General features: G+C 44.3%; 1 protein-coding gene across 3 annotated transcripts in view; it reads right to left on the reverse strand.

The window, feature by feature from the left end:
- The window catches only part of CIT (citron rho-interacting serine/threonine kinase), a 257,696-nt gene that overhangs the window by 197,840 nt on the left and 33,017 nt on the right, over positions 1-26,839 (reverse strand). For all 3 annotated transcript variants that reach the window (XM_077461438.1, XM_077461435.1, XM_077461436.1), the window contains exons 6-9: positions 25,184-25,326; positions 13,847-13,940; positions 13,560-13,763; positions 13,324-13,477 (exon numbers count right to left, since the gene is read on the reverse strand). In XM_077461438.1, coding sequence (XP_077317564.1) covers positions 13,324-13,477; positions 13,560-13,763; positions 13,847-13,940; positions 25,184-25,326 — 595 coding nt within the window. The remainder of the gene's footprint in view (positions 1-13,323; positions 13,478-13,559; positions 13,764-13,846; positions 13,941-25,183; positions 25,327-26,839) is intronic.

The raw sequence follows: 26,839 nt of genomic DNA on the forward strand, positions 1-26,839 counted from the left end.
TTAAAATCAGACCATTTTGGGAGGCGATCACTCCATGGATCAAGAAGATGACTTTTAGACCTATAGAATTTTCACCTTTGCACTTTTTGTTCCACAGGATGCCCACTTTTTTTTTTTTTTTTGAAAACTTAGTAGAAGTATCACTCAACATATTTTTGCAGCTAAATTATTAATACCCAGGTTTTGGAAACAGACCGCATGTCCTACTTTGTTGGACTGGAAAAGAGAAGTCGATTTAATAATGAAGGCTGAACTATGGGTGTATGAGGTTAGAGACCAACAAGACAAATTTAACCACTTGCTTACTGGGCACTTAAACCCCCCTCCTGCCCAGACCAATTTTCAGCTTTCAGCGCTGATGCACTTTGAATGACAATTGCGCGGCCATACAACACTGTACCCAAATGAAATTTTTATCATTTTTTTCCCACAAATAGAGCTTTCTTTTGGTGGTATTTAATTACAGTTGGGAGTTTTATTTTTTTGCTAAACAAACAAAAAAAGATGTTTAATAGTTTGTTATAAAATTTTGCAAACAGGTCATTTTTCTCCTTCATTGAAATGCGCTGATGAGGCGGCACTGGTGGCCACTGATGGGCGGCACTGGTGGGCACTGATGGACGGCACTGGTGGGCACTGATAGGCACAGTTAAGGCGACACTAATAGGCACAGATAAGGCAGTGCTGATGGGCACAGATAAGGTGGCACCGATGGGCACAGATAGGTGGCACTGATAGGTGGCACGGATGGGTGGCACGGATGGGTGGCACTAAGGGGCACTGATAGGTACCACTGATAGATGGGACTGATGGGCACTGATAGGTGGCACTGAGGGGCACTGGTAGATGACACTGATGGGCATGGATATGTGGCACTGAGGTGCAGCAATGTTGTTGAGGCAGATTGTGGGCACTGATAGGTGGCACTGTGGGTACTGATGTATGGCACTGCTGGGTGGCATTATGGGCACTGATGGGTGGCACTTTTTTTAATTCTCTGGGGGTTACTGGCAGGGGGCAAGTGGGCACTGATACACTGGCCGTGATCGGGACTGATGTCCCGATCACGGCCGCCGGTGATCGGCTTTTTTTTTCTCTCAGCGCGAGGAGGAAAAATAGCCGATTACCAGCTCTGTTTTGTCACATGATCAGCTGTCATTGGCTGACAGCTGATCACGTGGTAAGGGGCGGGATCGACCCCTTGCTCGGATCGGTGATCAGGCGAGTCTGATTGACTCGCCGATCACAGAGCACGCCCCTCAGGGGGCGCGCAGGCCGCTCGTGCACGGGACGACGTCAATAGACGTAGTCCCGGCAAAGGAGGTCCGCTCTGTAGCCGTCATTCGGCTATAGTGCAGATCTCAAGAGGTTAAAAATATATGGGCAGGCTGGAAGTATTACTCTGCAGAGATGGACAAAGATTAAGGAGATCTCTGGATAAACCTGGGTTAGCATTTTAGGCAATAACTTGTCAATATTGTCTCATTCTTCTTACAAATGTACCCGATATTTGTTATACGAATATGAAATAAAAAAAATGTTGTTTTTTTGATAGACTAAATCCTAAACATTAAGATGATATATGCTTTTATGAGGTAACGGTAAGAATAGAAGACTGAGGGGCTCCTCCTGTGAGGTGCTCATTTTCTCTCTCCCATGCCCCCATTTTTTTTCTTCTTATTTCTTTTCTTGTTTTACTTTTTGTTTCCTTTTATTTTTTTGTCTTTTTTTGTTTTACTTAGTTTGGAATAGAATATACTGAGAGGCATATGTAAATCAAGACATCATGTACAGGCTAATAATGTATATGAGTGTATAATTGTTGTAATTTTTATCTGCCATCTTAAAATCTCAATAAAAATTAATTTAAAAAAAAAGGGCCTTCATACACATTTTGGTGGGATCCTTAACTATGGATGCATCCTTCACCGGATTGTAGACTCTTTGTTAAGAGGGGATACTGTCAGACCCACACAGGAAGTAGTCCACATTTTAACAAAATTATAGACAATCCATGCCCAAGAGGATTAAGGCAATGCTGGAAAATAATGGTGGCCACACAAAATATTGACACTTTGGGCCCAAAAATGTGAGGGGTGTACTTTTGTGAGATACTGTGTATACATATACAGTAGCTCACAAAAGTTAGTACACCCCTCACATTTTTGTAATTATTTTATTATCTTTTCATTAGACAACACTGAAGAAATTACACTTTGCTACAATGTAAAGTAGTGCATGTACAGCTTGTATAAAAGTGTAAGTTTGCTGTCTCCTCAAAATAAAATAACTCAGCCATTAATTTGAGAACAAAACAAAAGGTTGGGACTTTGAACAAAGCACGCGATAACAAGAGAATAACTTGATGAATATAAGATGTTAATGAATTCATAAATTGTTTCATTTATATAAAATAGTGTACAAACAGGATCTCAATGTCTAGTTTAAAACAATTAACATGATACTAACACGGGTAGCAGTAAATATCACAAGGTTACAATTTCATAATTCATCAAAATTTGTGTATATATATATATATATATACACATATACATATATATATATACACACACACACACACACACACACACATTTATTATGAGTAATGCCTGCCTTGCCATGGCCTCATGGATTCATATCAGAATGGGTAAAAACCTAAAATAAATGTGGCATATGTTAGCGCCACACATTTCATGGCTGTTGGACAATCTTCAGGAGCAAGCGTGTTATTGCATCTGAAATTAAAAAAGGACTATACTGTATGTATGCGTGTGTATAAATATATATATATATATACACACACACACACAAAGTCTGCGCAGTTGGGGGTATAGTGTCGACAACTGCAAGCCATCCAATGGTCTCATTTGAAGTCCCATTTTTCCCTTTCCTCTTTCTCTCAAAATAGTATTCAATTTAGGGATGGAAGCATGTGGCAGCTCTACTTAATATTACTGCTTATAATTTTACTTTTGTCTCCATTTGGCTTATGTTTGTCTTCCCTAGTTTAATCATTTTTATCATCATTATCAGCTTTATTTATTTTATTTTGTCAAATTCAGAATTTATTTTTATTTTTTCATACATCACGGGACACAGAGCACCACGGTAATAACTGTATGGGTTATACGCCACCTTCAGGTGCTGGACACTGGCATAACTACAGACAGGAAGTCCCCCTCCCTATATAACCCCTCCGACACAGGGAGCACCTCAGTTTTTAAGCCAGTGTCTAAGGTGTTGGTCACGGTTAAGATCTGTGCTAAAGAAGCTCCCTAGAAAGGCCTGTCAGGGTCAAGAAGCTGCACAATCGGATCCATTCAAAGCCACAATCAAAGGCTAAGGTGAATGGTACCCGAGCCTCGGTATGGAAGAATGAGGTTTTGCCTGTAACACTTCTCTTAAGAGAGCTGGGCCCTGGGATCCAGAGCCTTATTCACATTCTCATACCACAGGTTTGTTCTAGCAGGGTGCTATACAGGTCCAAGACAGTAGACCCTACATTAAAGGGGACCCCGTTCCTGAAGGTCTGGCATGACTCCATGGGTAAAGATTGGGTCACTGTGAATATTCCAGTTTGTACCCTGTGGCGGGAATGGTAAGTTAAAGAAGATCCTGGGACATTCCTATGGACTTCGTTTGAACAGATGTTAACTTGCCTGTATTTATATTGTCAACCACTAGACGGTGTTGTTGACATATGTAGTGTTAAACATCTCATGCTAGCACCTATGGATAGTTGTCTCAGCAGCACCTGTGGGGGGGGGGGTCTGCTTTCCTAGGCTCCTGTCAGCAGCAGCTCATAGGGGGGGAGAATCCAGGCATTAACATACTCACCCCCCCCCCCCCCCCCAGGATTGTCAATGTGTACCACCGCGAGCGCTCTCCTCCTTCACAGTTTTGTGGATTGAGAGGTTGTCGCAAGGGGTTGGGACTCGCTGGCATGCACGCTTTCTCACGGCTCATCCGCGAACCGGAAGCTTCGTATAAGCCCTTGCTGTGTACAGAGTGCTGGCTGAAGGAGGGACATAGACACAGTCCAAGGGCATGTAAGCGCTAGGTGATTGGCTACAGGCAATTCAGACTCATCCACTTAGAATCTTGCTGGCATTTGATAGCGGCATATTAACCATTGCTAAGACTGAGCTCAGCAATAGATGCATGGTAATAGTTCCTCTGCTGTATACTTAGGACTATGTAATCCCAAAAGAGAGGGACAAAAGCAGAGAGAAGGGGCGCAAAAACGCAGCGGTCAGGGTCTGAGCACCCTAGTCTTGCCTCCACAGTATCATCCCCTCCTGAAAGTCCTGAAGCGGCTGACCAGGCTCAGCCATTGGAACTGTCAGGCATTGTAGCTACCTCCAACACTCCAGCCTCTGCATACGTCACTAAAGATGATTTGGCTACAGCCCTGGTTTGGAGGGAAAGATAGCTAGTCTGCTCGCAGCCTCCTCCCAGGCTGGGAGTAAAAGCAAAATATCCCTTTCCCCTGCCCTGGACCGGGCATCTGCGGAGCAGGAGTGGGTAGAGGATTAGGATGTGCCCCTGGGGGGCCCAATAGAGGGGCAGGAGGATGGTTCCTCATTTGAGGACTCTATCCCAGAGGATTTGGTTTCAGCTTCACAGTCGCAAAGGTTACTAGTTCAATCACTCACTGAAACAGGGCGTTTTTGTTATAAATTACCCTTAGAGACAGCTAAAGCGCCTTTTTTCTCCTTGGGTTCAATGAAACCTCCTCAGGGTTCACATGCTTTGCCTATGCACCCGTTGCAGGAACAGCTTATTTATGCTGACTGAGATCATCCAGATTCCATTTTATTCCTCCTAAAAGATTCTCTCAGATCTATCCTATGGAGGAGAAATTTACTAAGAAATGGAGTGTGCCAGCAGTAGATGCGGCTGTTTCTTCTCTGAATAAGAGTCTTACTTGTCCAGTAGACAATGTTCAGGTGTTTAAGGATCCAGCAGATAAGAGACTGGAGACATTGATTAGAGCCTAATTTTACATGGCTGGTGCAGTTGCACAGCCTGCCGTGGCGGCAATTGGCGTCTGTCAATTTCCTAATGACAAAGTAAAACAAGTCATCAAAGGTGAAGAGATCCCGGATTTGGCAGAATTGGCCAGGGCCATTTGTATTGCAGTTGACGCTATTAAAGATTCTATTCATCAGACGTCTCGCCATGCCCTTCTGTTGGTTCATATGCACAGGGTTTTGTGACTTAAGCATTGGTCAGCAGAGTTGCCTTGTAAGAAGCTGCTGACTTGTTTTCCCTTTCATGGGGAACGATTATTTGGGAATGACCTGGATAAATATATCCAGAAGATCTCTGGTGGAAAAAGTACCCTTCTTTCAGTAAAAAAAAAATAAAAAATAAAAAGTGTAAGCGTTTTTCTTTCAAAGCGTTCTGCCTCTCCATCGCCAGGGGTGACGGCCTCCAGACAGTTACGACAGCCTACACCGTCAACTCCAAGAGGAAGTTCTCAGAGCCAAACGCAGGGCCAGAAAAAGCCCTGGGGGCAGAAGTCTGCAAAGCAGAGTCCTAAGGCCTCCTTATGAAGGGGCACCCCCGCTCGATCGAGTAGGGGGGAGGCTCCGCCAGTTTGAGAGTCTGGCGGGAGGAAATCCAGGACAGATGAGTCATCTCCACAGTGTCTCTGGGATACAAACTAGAGTTTCGGGAATTACCACCGTCTCGCTTTCTAAAATCGAGCGTTCCCAAGGACCCAATAAAAAGAAAGCCCTTATTTCATGCACTAGACCGACTGCTATCTCAGGGGGTGATCATAGAGACTCCCTTAAGAGAACAGGGGTTTGGGTTTTATTCAAACCTCTTTACGGGGCCAAAACCAAATGGAAGCGTCAGACCCATCTTAGAGCTCAAGGGTCTGAACCAATTCCTAAACTTTCGCTCATTTCGCATGGAAAAAATTCGCTCAGTAGTATCCACCCTTCGGAGAGGAGAACTCCTAGCATCAATAGACATCGAGGATGCATGTTCTCCATGTTCCAATATTTCCCACTCATCAGAGATTCCTGCGTTTTGCAGTAGAACCGTGACATTTTCAGTTTGTGGCTTTGCCCTTCGGGTTGGCCACTGCACCTCAGGTATTTACAAAGGTCCAGGTTCCACTGTTGGCAAGATTAGGAGCCCAGGGTATAACAGTAGTGGCATACCTGGACATCCTGCTGCTGATATAGCAGTCCGTAGCAAGGCTAGATCAGAATGTGATAAGCACGGTCATATATCTGGAACATTTAGGTTGGGTTCTCAACCTAAAAAAATCATCCTTACGACCAGTAAAAAGAATGGAGTACTTGGGTTTAGTCATAGATATTACCCACAAGAGAAAAAGCGTCTTTACCCCAGGCAAAGGTTTGCGCCATACAGGAACTGGTGCTCATGGTCAGGACAAGAAGAGTCCTTCCTTACGCCTTTGCATGAGGTTGTTAGGGATAATGGTAGCCTCATTCAAAGCGGTTCCCTATGCCCAATTCCATTCAAGGTTTCTGCAAAACAGTATCCTGGCTGCCTGGAGCAGGACAAGCCAGGATTTGGATTGTCCAATGGGTTTGACTCCAAGTGTTCGTCAGAGTCCCAATTGGTGGTTGTCGGCCAAAAATTTGCAGAAAGGGAAAACCTCCATACCCGTCACTTGGAAGATAGTGACGACCGATGCCAGCCTTTTAGGCTGGGGAGCAGTCTTGGAAAAAGACACTGTCCAGGGGAAATGGTCGGATTCCAAAAGGTTCCTACCCATCAACATTCTAGAAATGTGGGTCATGGAGGGCCTGGACAGACAGACTACGGAACTGTCCTGTCTGGATTCAGTCCGAGAATGCCATGGCAGTAGCCTATATCAATCATCAAGGTGGCACCAAGAGTCGTACCGCCCAGAGAGAGATAAACCACATTCTATCTGGGGAAGAAGAGCATGTGCCCTGCCTATTTGCGGCATTTATCCCAGAAGTGGAAAATTGGCAGGCAGACTTCTTGAGTCGCCAGCAGTTGCTCCGAGGTCTCTGCACCCAGACGTCTTTCAGGCCATATGCCAAAAGTACGGCACCCCGGACGTAGACCTGTTGGCGTCCAGGTTCAGCAAAAAGTTGAACAATTTTGTGTCAAGGTTAAGTGATCCGCTCGCTTGCGGAAAATGCCTTAGTAACTCCTTGGGATCAGTTTTCACTGATCTATGCATTTCCTCCAGTCGCTTGCTTCTGTGTCTCCTATGCAGATTAAAGGGGGCTTGGCCCAGGAGATTCTGGTATGCAGAGATCGTGAGAATGGCAGTAGGGGATACTTGGACTCTTCCGATCCCGCCCAGATTTGCTTTCACAAGGGCCAGCGTTCCATCCTGTAAATTATAAACACATATATACTGCGCTGTCTATAAAAAAAAAAAATCAAACAAAAATGTAAAAAACTAAAGCAGCTAGCACATCAGTGGATAAAGTTGCAAAAAATGACAAATTGGGTGAAATACGCAGCGCTTATGTGATCATATAAACCATAAATAACAGGAGTACAAAAAACGTGACTAAAAAATTATGTGCTCAAAAATACTCCAAGCAGTCCTCTATGACATGTGATGTCTATAAATAGAGGAACTTGGACATGTGATGTCCAAAAAAAAGTCAGTGACTAACTTCACTCATGCGTGATGGTAATCCTCAACCACATGTGGTTATGATATAGTGAAAGTCTTTAACTTCAAATATGTATGATGTAATAACACCACCAAAGACACCAGAAGCTGCTTACCAGAGGGATTGAACTCAAATAGGTGTACACCTAGTGAGTCAATCAAGCTTTGTGGTATAATATACCAAGGGGATCAGATGCTCTATTCAGATATGATCTCCAGATGGACCTCCGAACAGGTGTAAGGTATGGATGGACTCACTAGATATAGGCAGTCAGCCCCACCATTAAAACCCCGGCTCTAAGTCGAAATGCGCCGGGAGGATATGCTGAGACCACTGACTTTTATATAAGTGCTTAATTTTACTGCTAAACACATGAGTGTATTTCCTTTGCTTTTCATGTATTAAAATTTCCATACGGAGTTTTGCTATATGCCTTCCTCTTTCTTTTAATGGTGGGGCTGACTGCCTATATCTACTGAGTCCATCCATACCTTACACACTGTTCGAAGGTCCAGTGTTCCATCCTGCCTTACAAGCGCTAAATTTGACAGTTTGGCTGTTGAGACCCTCGTTCTAGAGCATCGGGGGCTTTCAGGCCCAGTAATAACTACCCTGATTAATGCAAGAAAACCAGCCTCTAGAGCTGGTGCGAGAATAGGGGTTGGCATCCTCGCAAGTATGTCATAAGTAGAATTCTCGCCTTACTATAATCAGGAGGAGAGATGAAACTAGCCGTGAGTACTATCAAGGGTCAAGTCTCGGCTTTGTTATTTTTATTTTTTTCCCAAAAACCTCTTGCTTCTCATTCCTTAGTTTGGGCTATACAGGGAGTATCTCGTATAAATCCTCCGGTCAGATCACCTATGTGTCCATGGGATTTTAAACTGGTCGCGTCAGTCCTTCAGGAATCTCCTTTTGAACCAATATGTGATACTACATTGGTCCTTGTGACTAAGAAAATGGTATTTTTAGTTGCAATAACCTCCGCAAGAAGAGTTTCTGAGTTAGCAGCCTTCTCTTGTAGAGAGCCATACTTGATCATTCATAAAGATAAGGTGGTCTTACATCCTCACCCATCCTTTTTACCTAAAATACAGTAGGTGCCAGCGATATTGTGTCAATCTCGCCGCTTTTATCAGCGAGATTGACACCCTGCGAGCCCCGTCTCGGGAGCCAGCACCGAGCCGGCTCGCATCAGGAAAGGAAAAATGCTTTTCCTTTCCGGATAAGCGACAAGCATCACTGACATTAAGGCCGGGTTCACACTGGTGCAGGGATCCGAATTGGATTCCTGCCAATACCAGGCACTGTATTTGGTATGAATCTTAAGGGAGAACTCTACTCCAAATTTTAAATAAAAAACCGGCATGGGTTCCCCCTCCGGAAGCATACCAGGCCCTTAGGTCTGGTAGGGGTTTTAAGGGGAACCCCTACCCTTAAAAAAAACAGCGTGGGGTCCCCCCAAAATCCATACCAGCCACTTATCCGAGCATGCAGGACATCCGGTCAGGAAAGGGGGTGGGGATGAGCGAGAGCCCCCCTCCTGAGCCGTACCAGGCCAGCCCTCAACATGGGGGGGTGGGTTCTTTGTGGGAAGGGGCGCCCTACGGCCCCCCCTACCCCAAAGCACCTTGTCCTTGGGCTTATGGGAATCCAGGAGTCCCCTTTAATAAGGGGTCCCCCAGATACCGGCACCCCACCTATGTGAATGAGTATGGGGTACCATGTACAAAGTGTAAATAAAAAACACAACAGAAGTTTTTTAAATACTTTATTAGACAGCTCCAGGGGTCTTCTTCCGTCTTGGAGGGTCTTCTCGCCGAACTCCGCTATCTTCTGCTAGCCCATTTACTAGTGGAGGAGCCTGGCTTTCTTCGTCGTCGTCGCCGTTGGGGGGAAGAAGACCCCCGGACGGTGGCAGCGACGAAGAAGAAAACCGGGCTCCTCCGCTAGTAAAAGAGCTAGCAAGAGTCCGGCAAGAAGACCCCCCAAGATGGAAGAAGACCCCCGGAGCTGTCTAATAAAGTATTTTAAAAACTTGTGTTGTGTATTTACACTTTTTTTCAACAGGTGAATGGGTACATGGTACCCCATACTCATTCACATAGGGTGGGGGGCCGGTATCTGGGGGCCCCCTTTTTTAAGCCCCCGCCCACAGATCCCGACAAGAGAGCGAGAGAGAGAGAGAAAGAGAGAGAGAGAGAGCGCGAGAGCGAGCGCGAGAGCGAGCGCGAGAGCGAGCGCGAGAGCGAGCGCGAGAGCGAGCGAGAGAGCGAGCGAGAGAGCGAGAGAGAGAGCGAGAGAGAGAGCGAGAGAGAGAGCGAGAGAGAGAGCGAGAGAGAGAGCGAGAGAGAGACTCATACATACAGAATATATTTATTCATTTTTATTTTATTATAGTCCACCTCCTTTTTCTTCCACCTCAATTTAAGTCCATAAAGAATTAAACAGCATTAGTAAAGATTCTAAACCAGTGGTTCTCAACCTTTATGGCTCCAGGGACCGGTTGCACGGCAGACAAATTTCCTAGGGGCCGAGAGTGGCGTGCTGGGGGAGGATGGTGGTTGTGGTGGATGGGTCAGGTACTGCGATATAAAAGGGGACTGCACTGTAAATGGACACTGTAACAGAGTGTTCATTTTGGCAACAGATTTCAAGTATTTTTAGTCTAAAGCCTCGTACACACGATCCGATTGTTGGCAGGGGATTGTGAGATGACAGACCATTAGTACACTCCTTCAGACAACTGTTGTCCAACTTTCGGCCAACAAATATTGGATGGCAGGCTAGTAAATTTTCAGCGGACAACAGTCTGTTGTCAGATTTTCGTATTGTCTGTACACAAGTCCGTCACACAAAAGTCCAAAGTACAAACACGCATGCTCGTAATCAATGCTCACCAAACACGGCATTAGCAGAAAGTGCCCAAAGGGTGGTGCTCAAAAGCTGAAATTTCACATAGTACGTCACTACTATGCAAGACAAGTTCCTGGCAGGCGCCCTTCAGACAAAAGTCTGACGTTCTGTTGGCCAACAATCCGTACGTGTGTACGAGGCTTTAGTCTTAGGCCTAAATTGGCATTTTAATTTTAATCCAATTTTAGTCTTATGCGTGTGTTTTAGTTTTAGTCATAGTCTTTGACTAAAATGCCATTTTAGTTTTAGTTCCATTTTAGTCAACTAAAATCAAATGTGCACAGTACACAGCCCCCCACCCTCTACACAATACACAGCCGCTCACCCTCTGCACAGTACACAGACCCCCACACTATGCACAATACACAGCCCCCTGCACTCCCAGGAGACCCCCAGTTTCCTGGGACAGCACTTCCAGTGTACTCTAAAGTTAAGAATAGATCACTGCCAGCCCTTTTTCATACACAGCTCCTCCTGTGTCACTCTCATTGTAAATCAAAGTATCAAAATACCTCAATAGTTCAGTAATTTTACTGACCCAGTCACATGACTGCCCTACTCTGACATTTCATTGCTGGTCATGTGACCGCTCTCCTCTTCCAATCTAAAGCAATACTCGGAGGAGGAGGAAGAGCGGCCGACAAGAACGGAGAAATTTCGGTATTTAGAAGCTTAGTTTTACAATGAGAGTGACACAGGAGGAGCGGTGTAGGAGAAGGGGCTGCCAGTGATTATTTCCTAAAGTTAGACTATGCTGGCAGTGCTGTCCCAAGACCAGGAGAGGCGGCCAGCTGGCCTGACACACACCCCCCCATGTGTGGCACCAAGGGTGGACCGCCCAATCCCTGCCCCCCATTGGTAAAGACAAATATCGGCGCATAACACGCACGCACTGTGTTATACACCAATAAATACGGTACCTTATGAGGTTAAACGTCCCAACCTTGTCATGTTCGTCCAGTTTTCATTAAGGAACAATAACAGATTTGATTTTCATCATAGTTTTCGTCAGTGGACGAAAACGTGCTGTACTTTTAGTTTCGTCACTGGAAAAATGCCACTGACAAAATCTTTGATGAATACTTTTTTGTTGATGAAATTATCATTGCTGTAACAGTGCCCCTTTACAGTGCAGTCCCCTTTATTTTCAGTGCCCCTGCAGTCTGCCTCCTCCACGCCTTTCCTCTATAACATCAATCTCTGTCTCACGTGCTCAGCACTCCTACCTTGCAGAGCAGAGGCTAACAGTCCGTATGTCCTCTCCCAGCTCCTCCTCCCACCAGCCCGGCCGACTGTCATCCTATCAGCAGGGCAGGGGGCAGAAGGAGCTCTTTATTTCGAACTGCAGTTCCTCCCACCCCCTGCCCTGCTGATAGGATGACACTGTCGGCAAGGCGGGCAGAGGAGCCGGGAAAGGACACACAGAGATGAGTGGCGACCACGGTCTATAATAACCCTCTCATCTCCTGCTATGAGCCCCAATCAGCTAAAGGCCATGGACCAGCACCAGTCCACGGCCCAGGGGTTGGGCCAGCACCAGTCCACCACAGAGTGCTTCTTCAACCTTCCAAAAAGGCTGCTTACCTCAGATTTTGACCTATTGAAAATGAGGTCAATATACGCCTTGCCCTTTAAAAGGGCTTTGTCTCCATGCAAACTTTCATCTGTGCCTTTCTCCACATATGACCACCTTTCCTCCAAAAAGTAGCTCAAAGAAACAAAAAGAACCTCATTGTGCAATATATCAGCTTACCAGATTAATTTATTAAAGCAAAGGGTTGAAATTTCACTCATAAAATGAGTGCACTTCATCTAGTGCACATAGAAAAGATTACCTCTTTAAACGAGCATTTCCCCCTTAAGGTTAGACTTTGGTGTCCAATACCTATCCAAGGTGGCTGCGTGATGACATCATCCAGCCATGCCCTTGATGTGTTACATCATCCAATCATGACTGCTTCAGAAGGACTTTATATAACAACTTATATTAGTTACTGAATTTTGGTTCACAATTTGCGTAGTAGTGCGGGAGACTCTAGCATGGTATGGGCTTTAAAGTATAAACTTGATAGCAGGTATGTATGAATGGTGGCAGAGACTATTGCTCTCTATCGCTCTTCTGCTATAAATTCTCTTCCTCTGCTGGAAATGTTTTACTAATTTCTACACTGACAGCCGCACACAGACACAGCTCAGTGTCAGGTTCTGCCACAAAGTACCTTTGTTGGGCATGTGGGGAGTTACTGCATACAAAGGCAAGCCTTTGGAGAAGAGAGAAGACCTCAGACCTGGAAAGAGACTGGGAGAAGATGATGCCTCTTTTTTCTGAGAGATAGCATACAGCAAGTTAGTAGTTCATCACAGCTACAAACATAGTGACCATGTTGAAAAAGAGTTTCAAAGCTAGCAGCACAAGCAGGGTGAAAAGCTTTGGAATGGCAGGCAGTACAGTGCCATGTCAGCATTACTGTTATTATCAGGGCTCATCCTAACCTAGAAAAGTTATTTAAAATGAATACCTTCATTAACAATGAAAAAAAAATGAAGGAGACAATAGGCTAAATGAATAGCAACTATCATTACCCAGCTATTTAAAAATCGTTACCTCTGTGTAAAAAAAAAAAAAAAAAAAGCAGCAACTAATAGGCTGGATGGATAATTTCACAAATATGACTTCATATGCAACAATATAAAACATTATATGTAAAAGGTATAGATTTTCAGAACAATGACATAAAAGACTTATTATAGTTTTACTCACTGTTTCGAATATTGTCCCAGTCAATACTAGCAAAAAACGGATGACAGCATAAATCTTCAAATTTTAGTCTCTCCTTTTGTCCACATAGCAAGCTTTGGATCAAGTCGAGAAAGTTTTTGCTGATTTTTGGTTCTTCTGGAAATTTCAAGAAACGCTACAAAAACAAATAAATAATAAATTCTGTCTACAATGTTCACTTTCTTACAAAAATAAATAAACACCAAAAATTACTAAACCTGAAAATTCATGATGTTATAAAGGGTTTTTGTTGAGGTTCCCTCTGTGAATGGAGATTTTCCATAAAACATTTCATATGCAATAATGCCTACAGACCACCAATCACATTCAGGCCCATAGCTAGTTTTTCCGTCACTGTTCATCACTGTGAGAACTTCAGGAGCCATGTAGTCTGGTGTACCTATAGGAAGATGGGCATTTACCTAAAGTACAGGGAGAGAAGTGTATGAAGGTGCTATCATTGCGAGATCATACAAGAAAATTGAAAGAAATCAGGCACACTTACGATTTTATTTGAAGTCATTCTTGCTGCTGAGCCGAAATCTACAAGTTTACAATGACCAGTACGATCAATGAGAATATTTTCTGGTTTAATATCTCTGTAAAATATAACAATTTATTTTAATCAAAGTTTCAAACACAATAAAATTACCAAAAGCAATTCTAGCTATCAGATTGGTGAACAAACGTATGTTTTAGTTTGCATTTTGTGTCATACCTTAAATCTGCATTTTGCCCACTTTATTTATTTTTTAAAGAGGAAGTAAACTTCCTCTGCAGACATTTACCTATAGGTAAGCTTATAATAAGGCTTACCTATAAGTAGTGTAAATATCTCCTAAAATGTGCACCGTTTAGGAGATATTTACATTAAAAAGCAGCCAGTGACGTCACTGGCGCATGCGCTCTGAAGGAACAGCCACGGGTGTCGTTCCTTCCGAGCCCTGTGCATGTGTGGGAGTGACATCATCGTGGCTCCGGCCACTCACAGCGCTGGGGCCCACCCGAACCCAGAAGAAAATCCAGGGGAAAATGTCAGCTGTCTCAGCGGTGTGCGGGCGTCACTGGAAGGCTTTGTTCGAAGGTGAGTATTACATAATAAACTAGTATGCGATGCATACTAGCTCATTATGCCTTTGTCTTGTAGGGTTTTTTTTTTTTTTTTTTTTTTTTTTTTTAATTACAGAGTTTACAAGCTCCAACTTCTCTCTTTATTGAAACATAGATTTACAAAAGCAAAAGGACTATTGGGCATTCCCAGGCCAGAAAAACAATAAAACATTAACAATAGAAAACAAAGCAGTTACACAGAAAAAAGTAACTTATGCTAATAGACAGTAAAAAATAAAAGGAAAAGAAACAAATTCCGCACTCTTGGTGATCATGGCAACAGAGAATGGGGTGGGGGCAAATTGCACAATCACAGAGATCCCTGCAGAGCTGATGGATGCCTAATACAATATGTGGCTCATCCAAATCGAAAAAAAACACTACGGACTCAGCAGAGCCTATGCAAGGATGAATAGGGCAACAGGGCAGCACTCACTAAGGAAGGCCCACTTTTTGAGAAGGACATAGAAAGGTTTTTGAGGCCTCATGTACACTGCTGCTGGTAAATGGACATTTGGAAGCAGTTGGGCATTTTTTTCCCAACTGCTCCTGAACTCTCCTCTATGTTATCTGATGAGTACATGTACACAGAGTCGTTTACAGCCGTTTCTAGACAGTTGAGAGGCTTTTTTTTTGGAACGCAAAAAAAATGGGTTCAGAAGGTGAGTTTAGAGGCATTTCAAGTGGCAAATGCTTCTAAACGCTGCTAAACATGGTAACTCGCGTTTAGTTTACAGACGTTTTTCATTTTTGGCTATTTTGGAAAAAAAAAAAAAATATATATATATATATATATATATATATATATATATATATATATATATATATAAATTTAAAACGCTTCTAAATGCAAAAGCGGCATGTAAACGTGGCAAAACGGACGTTTTAAACATGGGTTACTATCCGTTAGATTATTCATCATTCAGGAGAGGCTGTAAAAATGTCCTGTGTACACGAACCCTAAGAAAAAGGGAAAAAAAATAAAAATCACTGCTCCCGAAAAAACGGAGGTTTTAAAAAAAAAAAAAAAAAAATGTTTGCATTTATACATGTCCCCTGGGGCAGGACCCAGGTCCACAAACACTTTTTATGACCATAACTTGCATATAAGCCTTTAAAATTAGCACTTTTGATTTTCCATGTTAGTGTCCCATAGACTAACAGTGTTCCAGCTTTCGAATTTGCCCCAAACACCACATATTGTTCGGTGTTCACAGAACAACCGAATAACCAAAGCTCGGCCCGAACCGTTCGCCCAACCCGAATTAGGAGTTAGAATATGGAGGACAATTCTATGACAATAGGGGCTCGGGTTCCAGATTACATGTGTTCCTTTCTTCTGAGGATAGGTCATGACACTTAAATGTCACCTGAACCACTGGGAAGCATGGGCTGAGGTTGCCAGTGGCAGTGGGATTGTCCTTTTTGTGTCCTAGCGAAGGCATGCTGCTTCCACAAAGCACCAAAGCAACTAGGTCCAAAGTGAGAAAAGGCCTCAAGTACCAACAAACCTGATAAGCTTTTGATGAGGGGCTCAGGCGGCCAGAAGTTACAGAGTCATTGTAAGGTGTGCTGTTAAATAGACTGGAGATTCATGTGGTGCACTGAGAGTAGGGGAAGCAGCGGGATGATGGTTCCTTTAGGCTGAAAGACGGTAAAGAGGGTTCCAAGCGGATTGGGTTTGACCCCTGAGTTTTAACCCTTACTGCGGTAAACCTGCTGTGGTGGGAATTTCAAACGGCGCAGTGAGCTAGCTCCCAATGCTTCAACTCAACCAGCCTTATTCATTAAGCAAGTCTTCAGAGACAGGGTCACACCTCAGGCTGCGGCATGGCTCTAAACCTGAAAAGTGTTCTGTGGCACCCGGTACACCTAGGTCTGGAAAGTGCCACAACACAGAACCCAAAGAGCAAAGGTCACATTTAAGGCTAGCCCTGCTAGTCCAGTCCAGCTGGATACCGGGTACAGCCTCCAAAGCTAGTCTTACATAGTTAGTCAGGTTGAAAAATGACACAAGTCCATCTGTTCAACCAATTAAAAAAAAATAATAAATTCATACGATTCCCATCTTGGGGAGCTGCCAATCTAGCTGCTATGTAGAGACCAACTCAAGCAGCAGTGTGTAGGCCGATACCTACAAAGAGGATTTGTTTTTGTGTAATCAAGTTAGTAGGTTAGGGGACGCTGAAAAGGAGCTGCTGAACCATGTAGTCCGACAGAATACCAGAATTTCAGAGAATCTTCCAGCTCTGGGGCACACCAGTTATGGACTACACCTTATAAAAGTTATGCTTGGGCAGTATCAGCTTAGTTAGGGTTGGAACTGCACGACACTTGTACGGTCATGGTCACTAAAAAGTGTTCAGTAAAGTGTTCCAAGCCTGGTCTGAACTTTTTTTTTTTTAAGGGGTGCATGGTTAAAAGGGGACAGGTCATCAGCCAGTAGCTAGTGTTCTGCCTCCCTCCCTAGCAGTCCTACCGGGACTGAACCCGCAGTATGAAGACCCCAAATACCTAGCCGCATGGTACAGGAGAGGGAATGTGTTAAGTGAGAGCACACAAGGCTGGTGCGCACAGCAGAACCCCATTCTGTCACTGGGAGTGAGGTAGCAGAGGGACGCTGGACTGGTGGGGAGGGCACAGGCTCAGTGGTGTCCATTCTAAATGCAACATACATTGAGGATGGTGCCCAGTAATATTAGAAATAAGTTTTACAGAGGGACTCTGTACATGCATCTATTGCACACAGTGTACGGCTCATCTCTAAGCTGGGGCACTGCCATAACGTTTGAGTTCCACATGAACAAGGCCCCATCTGGGCCCAGGCATTGATGAGTGTGCACACCCGAAAGGTACCCCCCCACGTGCAGGACGAGTAGGCCCCGTCCACAAATGTAACAGGAATCTTGACTAGAAAAATACCATGAGATGAAAAAGCTAACAAAATTAGGCTTTTCTAAGAAAAGATGAAGAAAAGACATCCAACCCCCTAGGACACTAGCAAAAACCTGAGGCATGCTGAGTAAAAGAGGGGTTGTACGGGGGTTGGCATATGTTTTTCTGTTTTCCAGTGTCCCAACCTCTTGTAGGCAACAGTTCCTGAATTCCTGTGTTCCTCAAAGCACAATCAAAAAAAAAAAAAAAAAAAAAAATAACAAACACAGCCCAATTAGTTCATTATTAACCACTTGCCTACTGGGCACTTTTACCCCCTTCCTGCCCAGGCCAAATTTCTGCTTTCAGCTCTGTCACATTTTGAACAACAATTACACAGTCATGCAACACTGTACCCATATAAAATTTGTATACATTTTTTTCACACAAATAGAGCTTTCTTTTGGTAGTATTTCCCCTGGGTGATTAAACAAACAAAAAAAAAAGATCGAAAATATTGGGGGGGAACATTTTTCATAGTTTGTTTTAAAATTTTGCAAACAGATAATTTTTCTCCTTCACAGATGAGCGCTGATGAGGTGGCACTGACAGGTGGCACCAATGAGGAGGCACTGATAGGTGACACTGCTGAACACTGATTAGCAGCACTAGTGGGACTACACTGATGACCAGTGCTGATGTCCCTTTAAACAAAAGCCATAATATGGGGAAATTTGGGACTTTAAATTAAGCGATTGGATAGTGGAGGTAAATTTTACCATGTTTAAATTTTCACCATGGGACTGTTTAATATACAGACAATAGAAAATATGTATTTCATATAAATATAAGAAGCATGCACATGGCATGAGCATAGAAAAAGGTACAATTATAGCGGCACATGATTCTGGTGGTAAATGGATCAAAAAATATAGCATAATAATACCAGCGACAACATGCCCGATACCGTCAAATGTACCCATACGATAAATATGCATATGCAAGTATGATTCCGTATGAGATGTAGCATCACAACAAAGCTCGATGCGTTTCATGGATGTATTTTCACTCATCAGGCGCTGATGCATCCAAAAGTTCCTAAGGAATATGTATAGAAATTAAATTAACCATACTATTAATGTAGAGGGAGTAACAGGGTGAATGAACATCTAGTGTGTATAGATATTTAACCAGACACACTCACCAACACAGACGGTGCAAAAAACTACACTTCTGCCTCGTTTGAGGAGACCTCTGTCACATTTTGTACCTTCTCTGCCCGATGTCGCATCCATTCATATGCCGCCTCAGCTCCCGTGGAGAGGTTATGCTCCTAGCCCACCCTACGCCCCCCACCATGTATTGCACTCGCTGTCTGTGTTGGTGAGTGTGTTTGGTTAAATATCTACGCACACTAGATGTTCATTCACCCTGTTACTCCCTCTACATTAATAGTATGGTTCATTTAATTTCTATACATATTCCATAGGAACTTTTGGAAGCATCAGCTCCTGATGAGTAGAAATACATTTACGAAACGTGCCGAGCTTTGTTGTGATGCCCCAGCTACATCTCATACGGAATCATACTTATTGAACCATCATCCTATGTACTCAACTACAATACTTTTTCCTACTCAGTGGATGCATATTTACCGTATGGGTACATTTTTCGGTATTGGGCATGTTGTTGCTGGCATTATTATGTTATATTATTTGATCTACTTACCACCAGAATCATGTGCTGCTATAATTTTATCTTTTTACTATGCTCATGCCATGTGCATGCTTCTTATATGTATATGAAATCCAAATTTTCTATTGTCTGTATATTAGTAAACAGTCCATGGTGAAAATTTAAACATGGTGAAATTTACCTCCACTATCCAATCGCTTCATTTGAAGTCCCAAATTTCCCCTTATTATTACTCGTTACCAGGATGGAGGCACTTAATTATGCTTCATGCACACGAGACGCTGTTAAACGCGTGTTCAGAGGCAGTTGGACACTTTTTTAAACTGCCCCTGAACTCATTCCATGTTATCCTATGTGTCCATGTACACAGTCTCGTTTTTTTGCCGTTTTTATGCAGTTGCGTTTAACCTCGTTTTTCCAGAAGCAAAAAAATGGGTTCAGACGCAAAAGTTTCCACGTTTCAGACGCAAAACTTATAAACGAAAAACGCGGCAAAATGCGGTAGCGGCGTTTTGCCGCATTTTCAGTTATAAGCGTTTTTAAAAGGTAACCTATTTTTTTTACATTAAAAATCTCAAAAATGATTGCAAATGATGAAAAACCATAAAAAAAAATATTTTAAGCAATTGCAAGTGGACAATCCACAACTTGTGGCAAGTGACATGGCAGGTGGCAAGTGACGTAGCAAGTGGACAATCCACAACTTGTGGCAGGTGACGTGGCAAGTGGACAATCCACAACTTGTGGCAGGTGACGTGGCAAGTGACATGGCAAGTGGACAATCCACAACTTGTGGCAGGTGACGTGGCAAGTGGACAATCCACAACTTGTGGCAGGTGACGTGGCAAGTGGACAATCCACAACTTGTGGCAGGTGGACAATCCACAACTTGTGGCAGGTGACGTGGCAGGTGGACAATCCACAACTTGTGGCAGGTGACGTGGCAGGTGGACAATCCACAACTTGTGGCAGGTGACGTGGCAGGTGGACAATTCACAACTTGTGGCAGGTGACGTTGCAAGTGGACAATCCACAACTTGTGGAAGGTGAGATGGCAAGTGGACAATCCACAACTTGTGGCAAGTGACATGGCAGGTGGCAAGTAACGTGGCAAGTGGACAATCCACAACTTGTGGCAAGTAACGTGGCAGGTGAAGTGGCAAGTGACATGGCAAGTGGACAATCCACAACTTGTGGCAGGTGACGTGTCAAGTGGACAATCCACAACTTGTGGCAGGTGATGTGGCAAGTGGAGTGGCAAGTGGACAATCCACAACTTGTGGCAGGTGATGTGGCAAGTGACCTGGCAGGTGATGTGGCAAGTAACGTGGCAAGTGGACAATCCACAACTTGTGGCATGAAACGTGGCAGGTGAAGTGGCAAGTGACATGGCAAGTGGACAATCCACAACTTGTGGCAGTTGACTTGGCAGGTGATGTGGCAAGTGATGTGGCAAGTGGACAATCCACAACTTGTGGCAGGTGACGTGGTAAGTGGACAATCCACAACTTGTGGCAAGTGACATGGCAGGTGGTAAGTGACATGGCAAGTGGACAATCCACAACTTGTGGCAGTTGACTTGGCAGGTGACGTGGCAAGTGATGTGGCAAGTGGACAATCCACAACTTGTGGCAGGTGACGTGGTAAGTGGACAATCCACAACTTGTGGCAAGTGACATGGCAGGTGGTAAGTGACGTGGCAAGTGGACAATCCACAACTTGTGGCAAGTGACGTGGCAGGTGAAGTGGCAAGTGACATGGCAAGTGGACAATCCACAACTTGTGGCAGGTGACGTGGCAAGTGGACAATCCACAACTTGTGGCAGGTGACGTGGCAAGTGGACAATCCACAACTTGTGGCAGGTGACGTGGCAAGTGGACAATCCACAACTTGTGGCAAGTGACATGGCAGGTGGTAAGTGACGTGGCAAGTGGACAATCCACAACTTGTGGCAAGTGACGTGGCAGGTGAAGTGGCAAGTGACATGGCAAGTGGACAATCCACAACTTGTTGCAGGTGATGTGACAAGTGGACAATCCACAACTTGTGGCAGGTGACGTGGCAAGTGGACAATCCACAACTTGTTGCAGGTGACGCGACGAGTGGACAATCCACAACTTGTGGCAGGTGACGTGGCAAGTGGACAATCCACAACTTGTTGCAGGTGACGTGACAAGTGGACAATCCACAACTTGTGGCAGGTGACGTGGCAAGTGGACAATCCACAACTTGTGGCAGGTGACGTGGCAAGTGGACAATCCACAACTTGTGGCAGGTGACGTGGCAAGTGGACAATCCACAACTTGTGGCTGGTGACATGGCAGGTGATGTGGCAAGTGGACAATCCACAACTTGTGGCAAGTGACATGGCAGGTGATGTGGCAAGTGGACAATCCACAACCTGTGGCAGGTGACATGGCAGGTGATGTGGCAAGTGACCTGGCAGATGACGTGGCAAGTGGACAATCCACAACTTGTGGCAGGTGATGTGGCAAGTGGACAATCCACAACTTGTGGCAGGTGATGTGGCAAGTGGACAATCCACAACTTGTGGCAGGTGATGTGGCAAGTGACGTGGCAGGTGATGTGGCAAGTGACGTGGCAGGTGACGTGGCAGGTGATGTGGCAAGTGGGCACTCCACAACTTGTGGCAGGTGACGTGGCAAGTGTACAATCCACAACTTGTGGCAGGTGACGTGGCAAGTGGACAATCCACAACTTGTGGCAGGTGACGTGGCAGGTGGTAAGTGACATGGCAAGTGGACAATCCACAACTTGTGGCAGTTGACTTGGCAGGTGATGTGGCAAGTGATGTGGCAAGTGGACAATCCACAACTTGTGGCAGGTGACGTGGTAAGTGGACAATCCACAACTTGTGGCAAGTGACATGGCAGGTGGTAAGTGACGTGGCAAGTGGACAATCCACAACTTGTGGCAAGTGACGTGGCAGGTGAAGTGGCAAGTGACATGGCAAGTGGACAATCCACAACTTGTGGCAGGTGACGTGGCAAGTGGACAATCCACAACTTGTGGCAAGTGACATGGCAGGTGGTAAGTGACGTGGCAAGTGGACAATCCACAACTTGTGGCAAGTGACGTGGCAGGTGAAGTGGCAAGTGACATGGCAAGTGGACAATCCACAACTTGTGGCAGGTGACGTGGCAAGTGGACAATCCACAACTTGTGGCAAGTGACATGGCAGGTGGTAAGTGACGTGGCAAGTGGACAATCCACAACTTGTGGCAAGTGACGTGGCAGGTGAAGTGGCAAGTGACATGGCAAGTGGACAATCCACAACTTGTTGCAGGTGATGTGACAAGTGGACAATCCACAACTTGTGGCAGGTGACGTGGCAAGTGGACAATCCACAACTTGTTGCAGGTGACGTGACGAGTGGACAATCCACAACTTGTGGCAGGTGACGTGGCAAGTGGACAATCCACAACTTGTTGCAGGTGACGTGACAAGTGGACAATCCACAACTTGTGGCAGGTGACGTGACAAGTGGACAATCCACAACTTGTGGCAGGTGACGTGGCAAGTGGACAATCCACAACTTGTGGCAGGTGACGTGGCAAGTGGACAATCCACAACTTGTGGCTGGTGACATGGCAGGTGATGTGGCAAGTGGACAATCCACAACTTGTGGCAAGTGACATGGCAGGTGATGTGGCAAGTGGACAATCCACAACCTGTGGCAGGTGACATGGCAGGTGATGTGGCAAGTGACCTGGCAGATGACGTGGCAAGTGGACAATCCACAACTTGTGGCAGGTGATGTGGCAAGTGGACAATCCACAACTTGTGGCAGGTGATGTGGCAAGTGGACAATCCACAACTTGTGGCAGGTGATGTGGCAAGTGACGTGGCAGGTGATGTGGCAAGTGACGTGGCAGGTGACGTGGCAGGTGACGTGGCAGGTGATGTGGCAAGTGGGCACTCCACAACTTGTGGCAGGTGACGTGGCAAGTGTACAATCCACAACTTGTGGCAGGTGACGTGGCAAGTGGACAATCCACAACTTGTGGCAGGTGACGTGGCAAGTGACATGGCAGGTGATGTGGCAAGTGACATGGCAAGTGGACAATCCACAACTTGTGGCAGGTGATGTGGCAAGTCACATGGCAAGTGGACAATCCACAACTTGTGGCAGGTGCCATGGCAAGTACACTGCTGCTACTCTCTCTGGTCTCACAAAACTGCTGAAAAAGGTTAATAATACTGTTTTTTGAGCTGGGAAGGGTCTATGATGTTAGCTTAACTAAACACTTCTAGATGCAAGCACTGTAAAACGTTGCAAAATCGCGGTAAAAGTCGCGGCAAAACGGGCATTTCTAAACGCCGATTTCAGCTTTTAAAAACATATGTCCAGCAGAGTTTGCATCTGCGTCTCATGTGCATGAAGCCTTAAAGTCCCAACTCCCCCTTATTTTCATGCATATACTAGGATGGAAGCAAATGGGTTAAATAGAAAATATGTTAAGGTTTATATACTGGTTATATTTTTATATACTGCTTCTATGTACTTATATTAAGTTAATTGTATCCATGGTACCATTTTCTATATATTTTTTTATAGATAGCATGCCTGCCACTGATTTAATGTCCCACATGGCTACTTATTCTTAGGTGTCCCATGCATATTTTCCACCTGGCCAGTGTCGCGCTCTGCGTGGTTGGTTGGGCTTTTGGGTTGTGCTGGATTCTCTCTTCTGTGCGGGAGCAGCTATGCGCCAGTGGGTCCCCCCCTCCCCTTTTCACTTTGTGATCGGGAGGCTCGGGCGGACACCCCTCAGCGCCACGTCTCCTATGATGCACATTTGACGCCAGTCCTTACGCCAACTTGTGTTTTGTTAGATCCTGGTGTCTCCATGGAGGAGCATTTTCGCGCCGGTTGAGGAGTACACACTCAGTTCAGGTGCGGCCCCTCCTCCTTTGCTTGCATCCACATGGCGTTGGCGGTATGTGTGTATGTGTGTATGTATGTATGTATGTATATATATATATATATATATATCACACATATATATACATACATACACACACACACACACACACACACACACACACGTATATACCCCACCTTGGAGCGAGTTGTGTCCAGGGCTAGTCTCCTCCTGGGGTTACTGCACACCATCCTCATGGAACGCTGGAGGTGCCTGGGTGCGACTTTTCGGTGAGTTTTTTTGCTATTGATGACCTTGTTTTTTCAGTTCTTCAGTTTAACTTTGTCCTTTTATTTTATTTTCCGCTCACTCATCCCTCTTTCTCCACAGTCTTGTCACTTAATCCTTGCATTTTTATATTAATTTAAATGCTAACCACTTTTTGACACAGACCCCTCAATACCTTTCTGCACCATTCAGATTCATATTACTACCTTTCATGGAACTTACTGGGTTCACTATTAATTAGTATTCCAAAGTACTATTACCACAAATTATACACCTATTTAATAATTTGTTCCCAAATATGCTTGTTTCAAAAACGTTTGAGGAGACCTTCTTCACATTTTGTACCTCCCTTCTCTGCCCGATGTCGCATCCATTCATATGCCGCCTCAGCTACCGTGGAGAGGTACATTTGTCGGTATCTGGCATATTGTCGCTGGCATTGATATGCTATATTATTTGATCTATTTACCACCATAATCATGTGCTGCTATAATTGTAGCTTTTTACTATGCTCATGCCATGAGCACCCTTCTTATATGTATAGGAAATCCATATTTTCTATTGTCTGTATATTATTAAACAGTCCATGGTGAAATTTACCTCCACTATCCAATCGCTTCATTTGAAGTCTCAAATTTCCCCTCATTACTGGGATAGAGGTACTTAATGAAGCTTCATTTAAAGTCCCAACTCCACCTTATTTTCATTCACTTTAACAAAAGCCAGTTGTCGGCTCTCTTCTTCTCTCCTCACGCTGGCAGCCAATAACTAGCTTAAGTTTACATCCTGTGATCAACTGTCATTGGACACAGCTGATCACATGGTAAAGGGCCGCTGTGATTGGCCCTTTACTCCGGTCTGTGATTAGCTCAGTCCCAAGGACTCGGCGCACTCAGAGCGCGGCATCCATGGACTCCCTCCTGGCAAACTAAGCCACCACTGTAGTCGTCTTTTGGCTATAGCACGGGCAGGAAGTAGTTAAACTCACCTGTGTACATAACCAAGCTGATGAACACTACGAGTAGCCAGAATTATTTCCGCCAGATAAAACTGAGCCATACTTTCATCAAACTGCTCATCATAACGGTTTAATAAAGACAGCATATCTCCTCCTGGCTGGTACTGCATGACCTGTGAAATATTTGAACACATTATTATCATACCTTTGAAAATAATATTCAATGCTTCATTCATAAAGAATAAAAAGATAAAGTCAAGAGTACATATTACTGCCTACAGCTTTCTGTTACATGTAATACTATAGTACACAATCCAATACTAGTAGAAAAGCAAGATTAAAAACAAATATATAGTTTTGTAACACTACTTTTATTTTCCACTCTAAACAGGTTATGGGTGATTGTAGATGTAATTCTGGAAAATACAATTAAACAAGCATTATCCTAAATTAAATTATATAATTGGCTTAATCAAAACAGATTTTAGAGATGTACCAATAGAATATAGGAATCAACATGCAGTGTAAGGGCTCAAGGAAAAACTGACATTTATGAACAACTATAGCTGACACTCCAAAAAAGAGACTGCTGTAATTAATAAGACAAACCAGCTACCTTGTTGCCACAGTTTGTCCAGCTTGAAGGCTCGGTTCACACTACCGTGACCTGAAAGTCAGGCAACTTTGAAGCAACTTCAGGGAATGCCTGTGTAATCGTCCTGTAATGTCGGATCCAAATCACATCAATGAAGATGAGGATCCGACTTGGAGGCAACTTCCATTAAAGTCCATGGGCACTAGTCAGATAGAAGTCATCTTAACCTCCCTGGCGGTATTCCCCTGTCTGGCTCGGGGTGGAATTTCAGAACCAAAAGCGGTAACCCCGAGCCAGACTCGGGATCGCATCGCAGGATCCAGGAAGAGCTTACTTACCTTGTCCCCTGGATCCTGTGATGTCTCCCCGCAGTGTGAGCGGCTCGTCCTCCGCTCGATTCATCACGGAGCCGAGCTCTGTTCTCTGCGAGCGTTGCAACGCACGAGGATGGAGAATGGCACCAAATTCAAAAGGTGAAACAAACCCAATACATACAGTACACTGTAATCTTACAGATTACATTGCTGTATTCAATTATTTCACATCCCTTTTGTCTCTAGTGGTTTGTCCAGTGTCCTGCATGCAGTTTTATATTATATACTGTTCTTTCTGCCTGGAAACTGGAGATTGTCCATAGCACCCAAAACTGTCCCTTTACATCAAAAGTGGTTTTAGACCAGCTAGAAAACAGCAATAATAAATTAGAATCAATTGCAGAATTGAGCGATAGTGATTTGTGGGGAGATTCGTCATCAAACACTGAAAGCAATGACAGTGACAATTCTGCAACTGAGCAAATTTCAGTGTTTTTGATTTGATTACATTATTGAATAATTTTTAGTATTATATTATTTGGTATAATTATTTATAGTTATTTATTATATTATAATTTATGACTTAATTTTTCAAACGTTATCATACCCCGGATGTCTACTGGACTCTGGTTTGGACAGATTTAAGCGAGTTATTCCTAAGAATTACAGTTCTACAATATAAAACGCCAAATTTCCATGCAAAATAATTGTACCACTTTTAGCACCTAAAATCTGACATAATCATACTGCCAGGGAGGTTAAAGTAGTACAGGAACT

Source organism: Lithobates pipiens, unplaced genomic scaffold, assembly GCF_037356315.1.
Source record: "Lithobates pipiens isolate NorthernLeopardFrog02 unplaced genomic scaffold, aLitPip1_a1.2 Scaffold_3, whole genome shotgun sequence".
Lineage (NCBI taxonomy): Eukaryota > Metazoa > Chordata > Amphibia > Anura > Ranidae > Lithobates > Lithobates pipiens.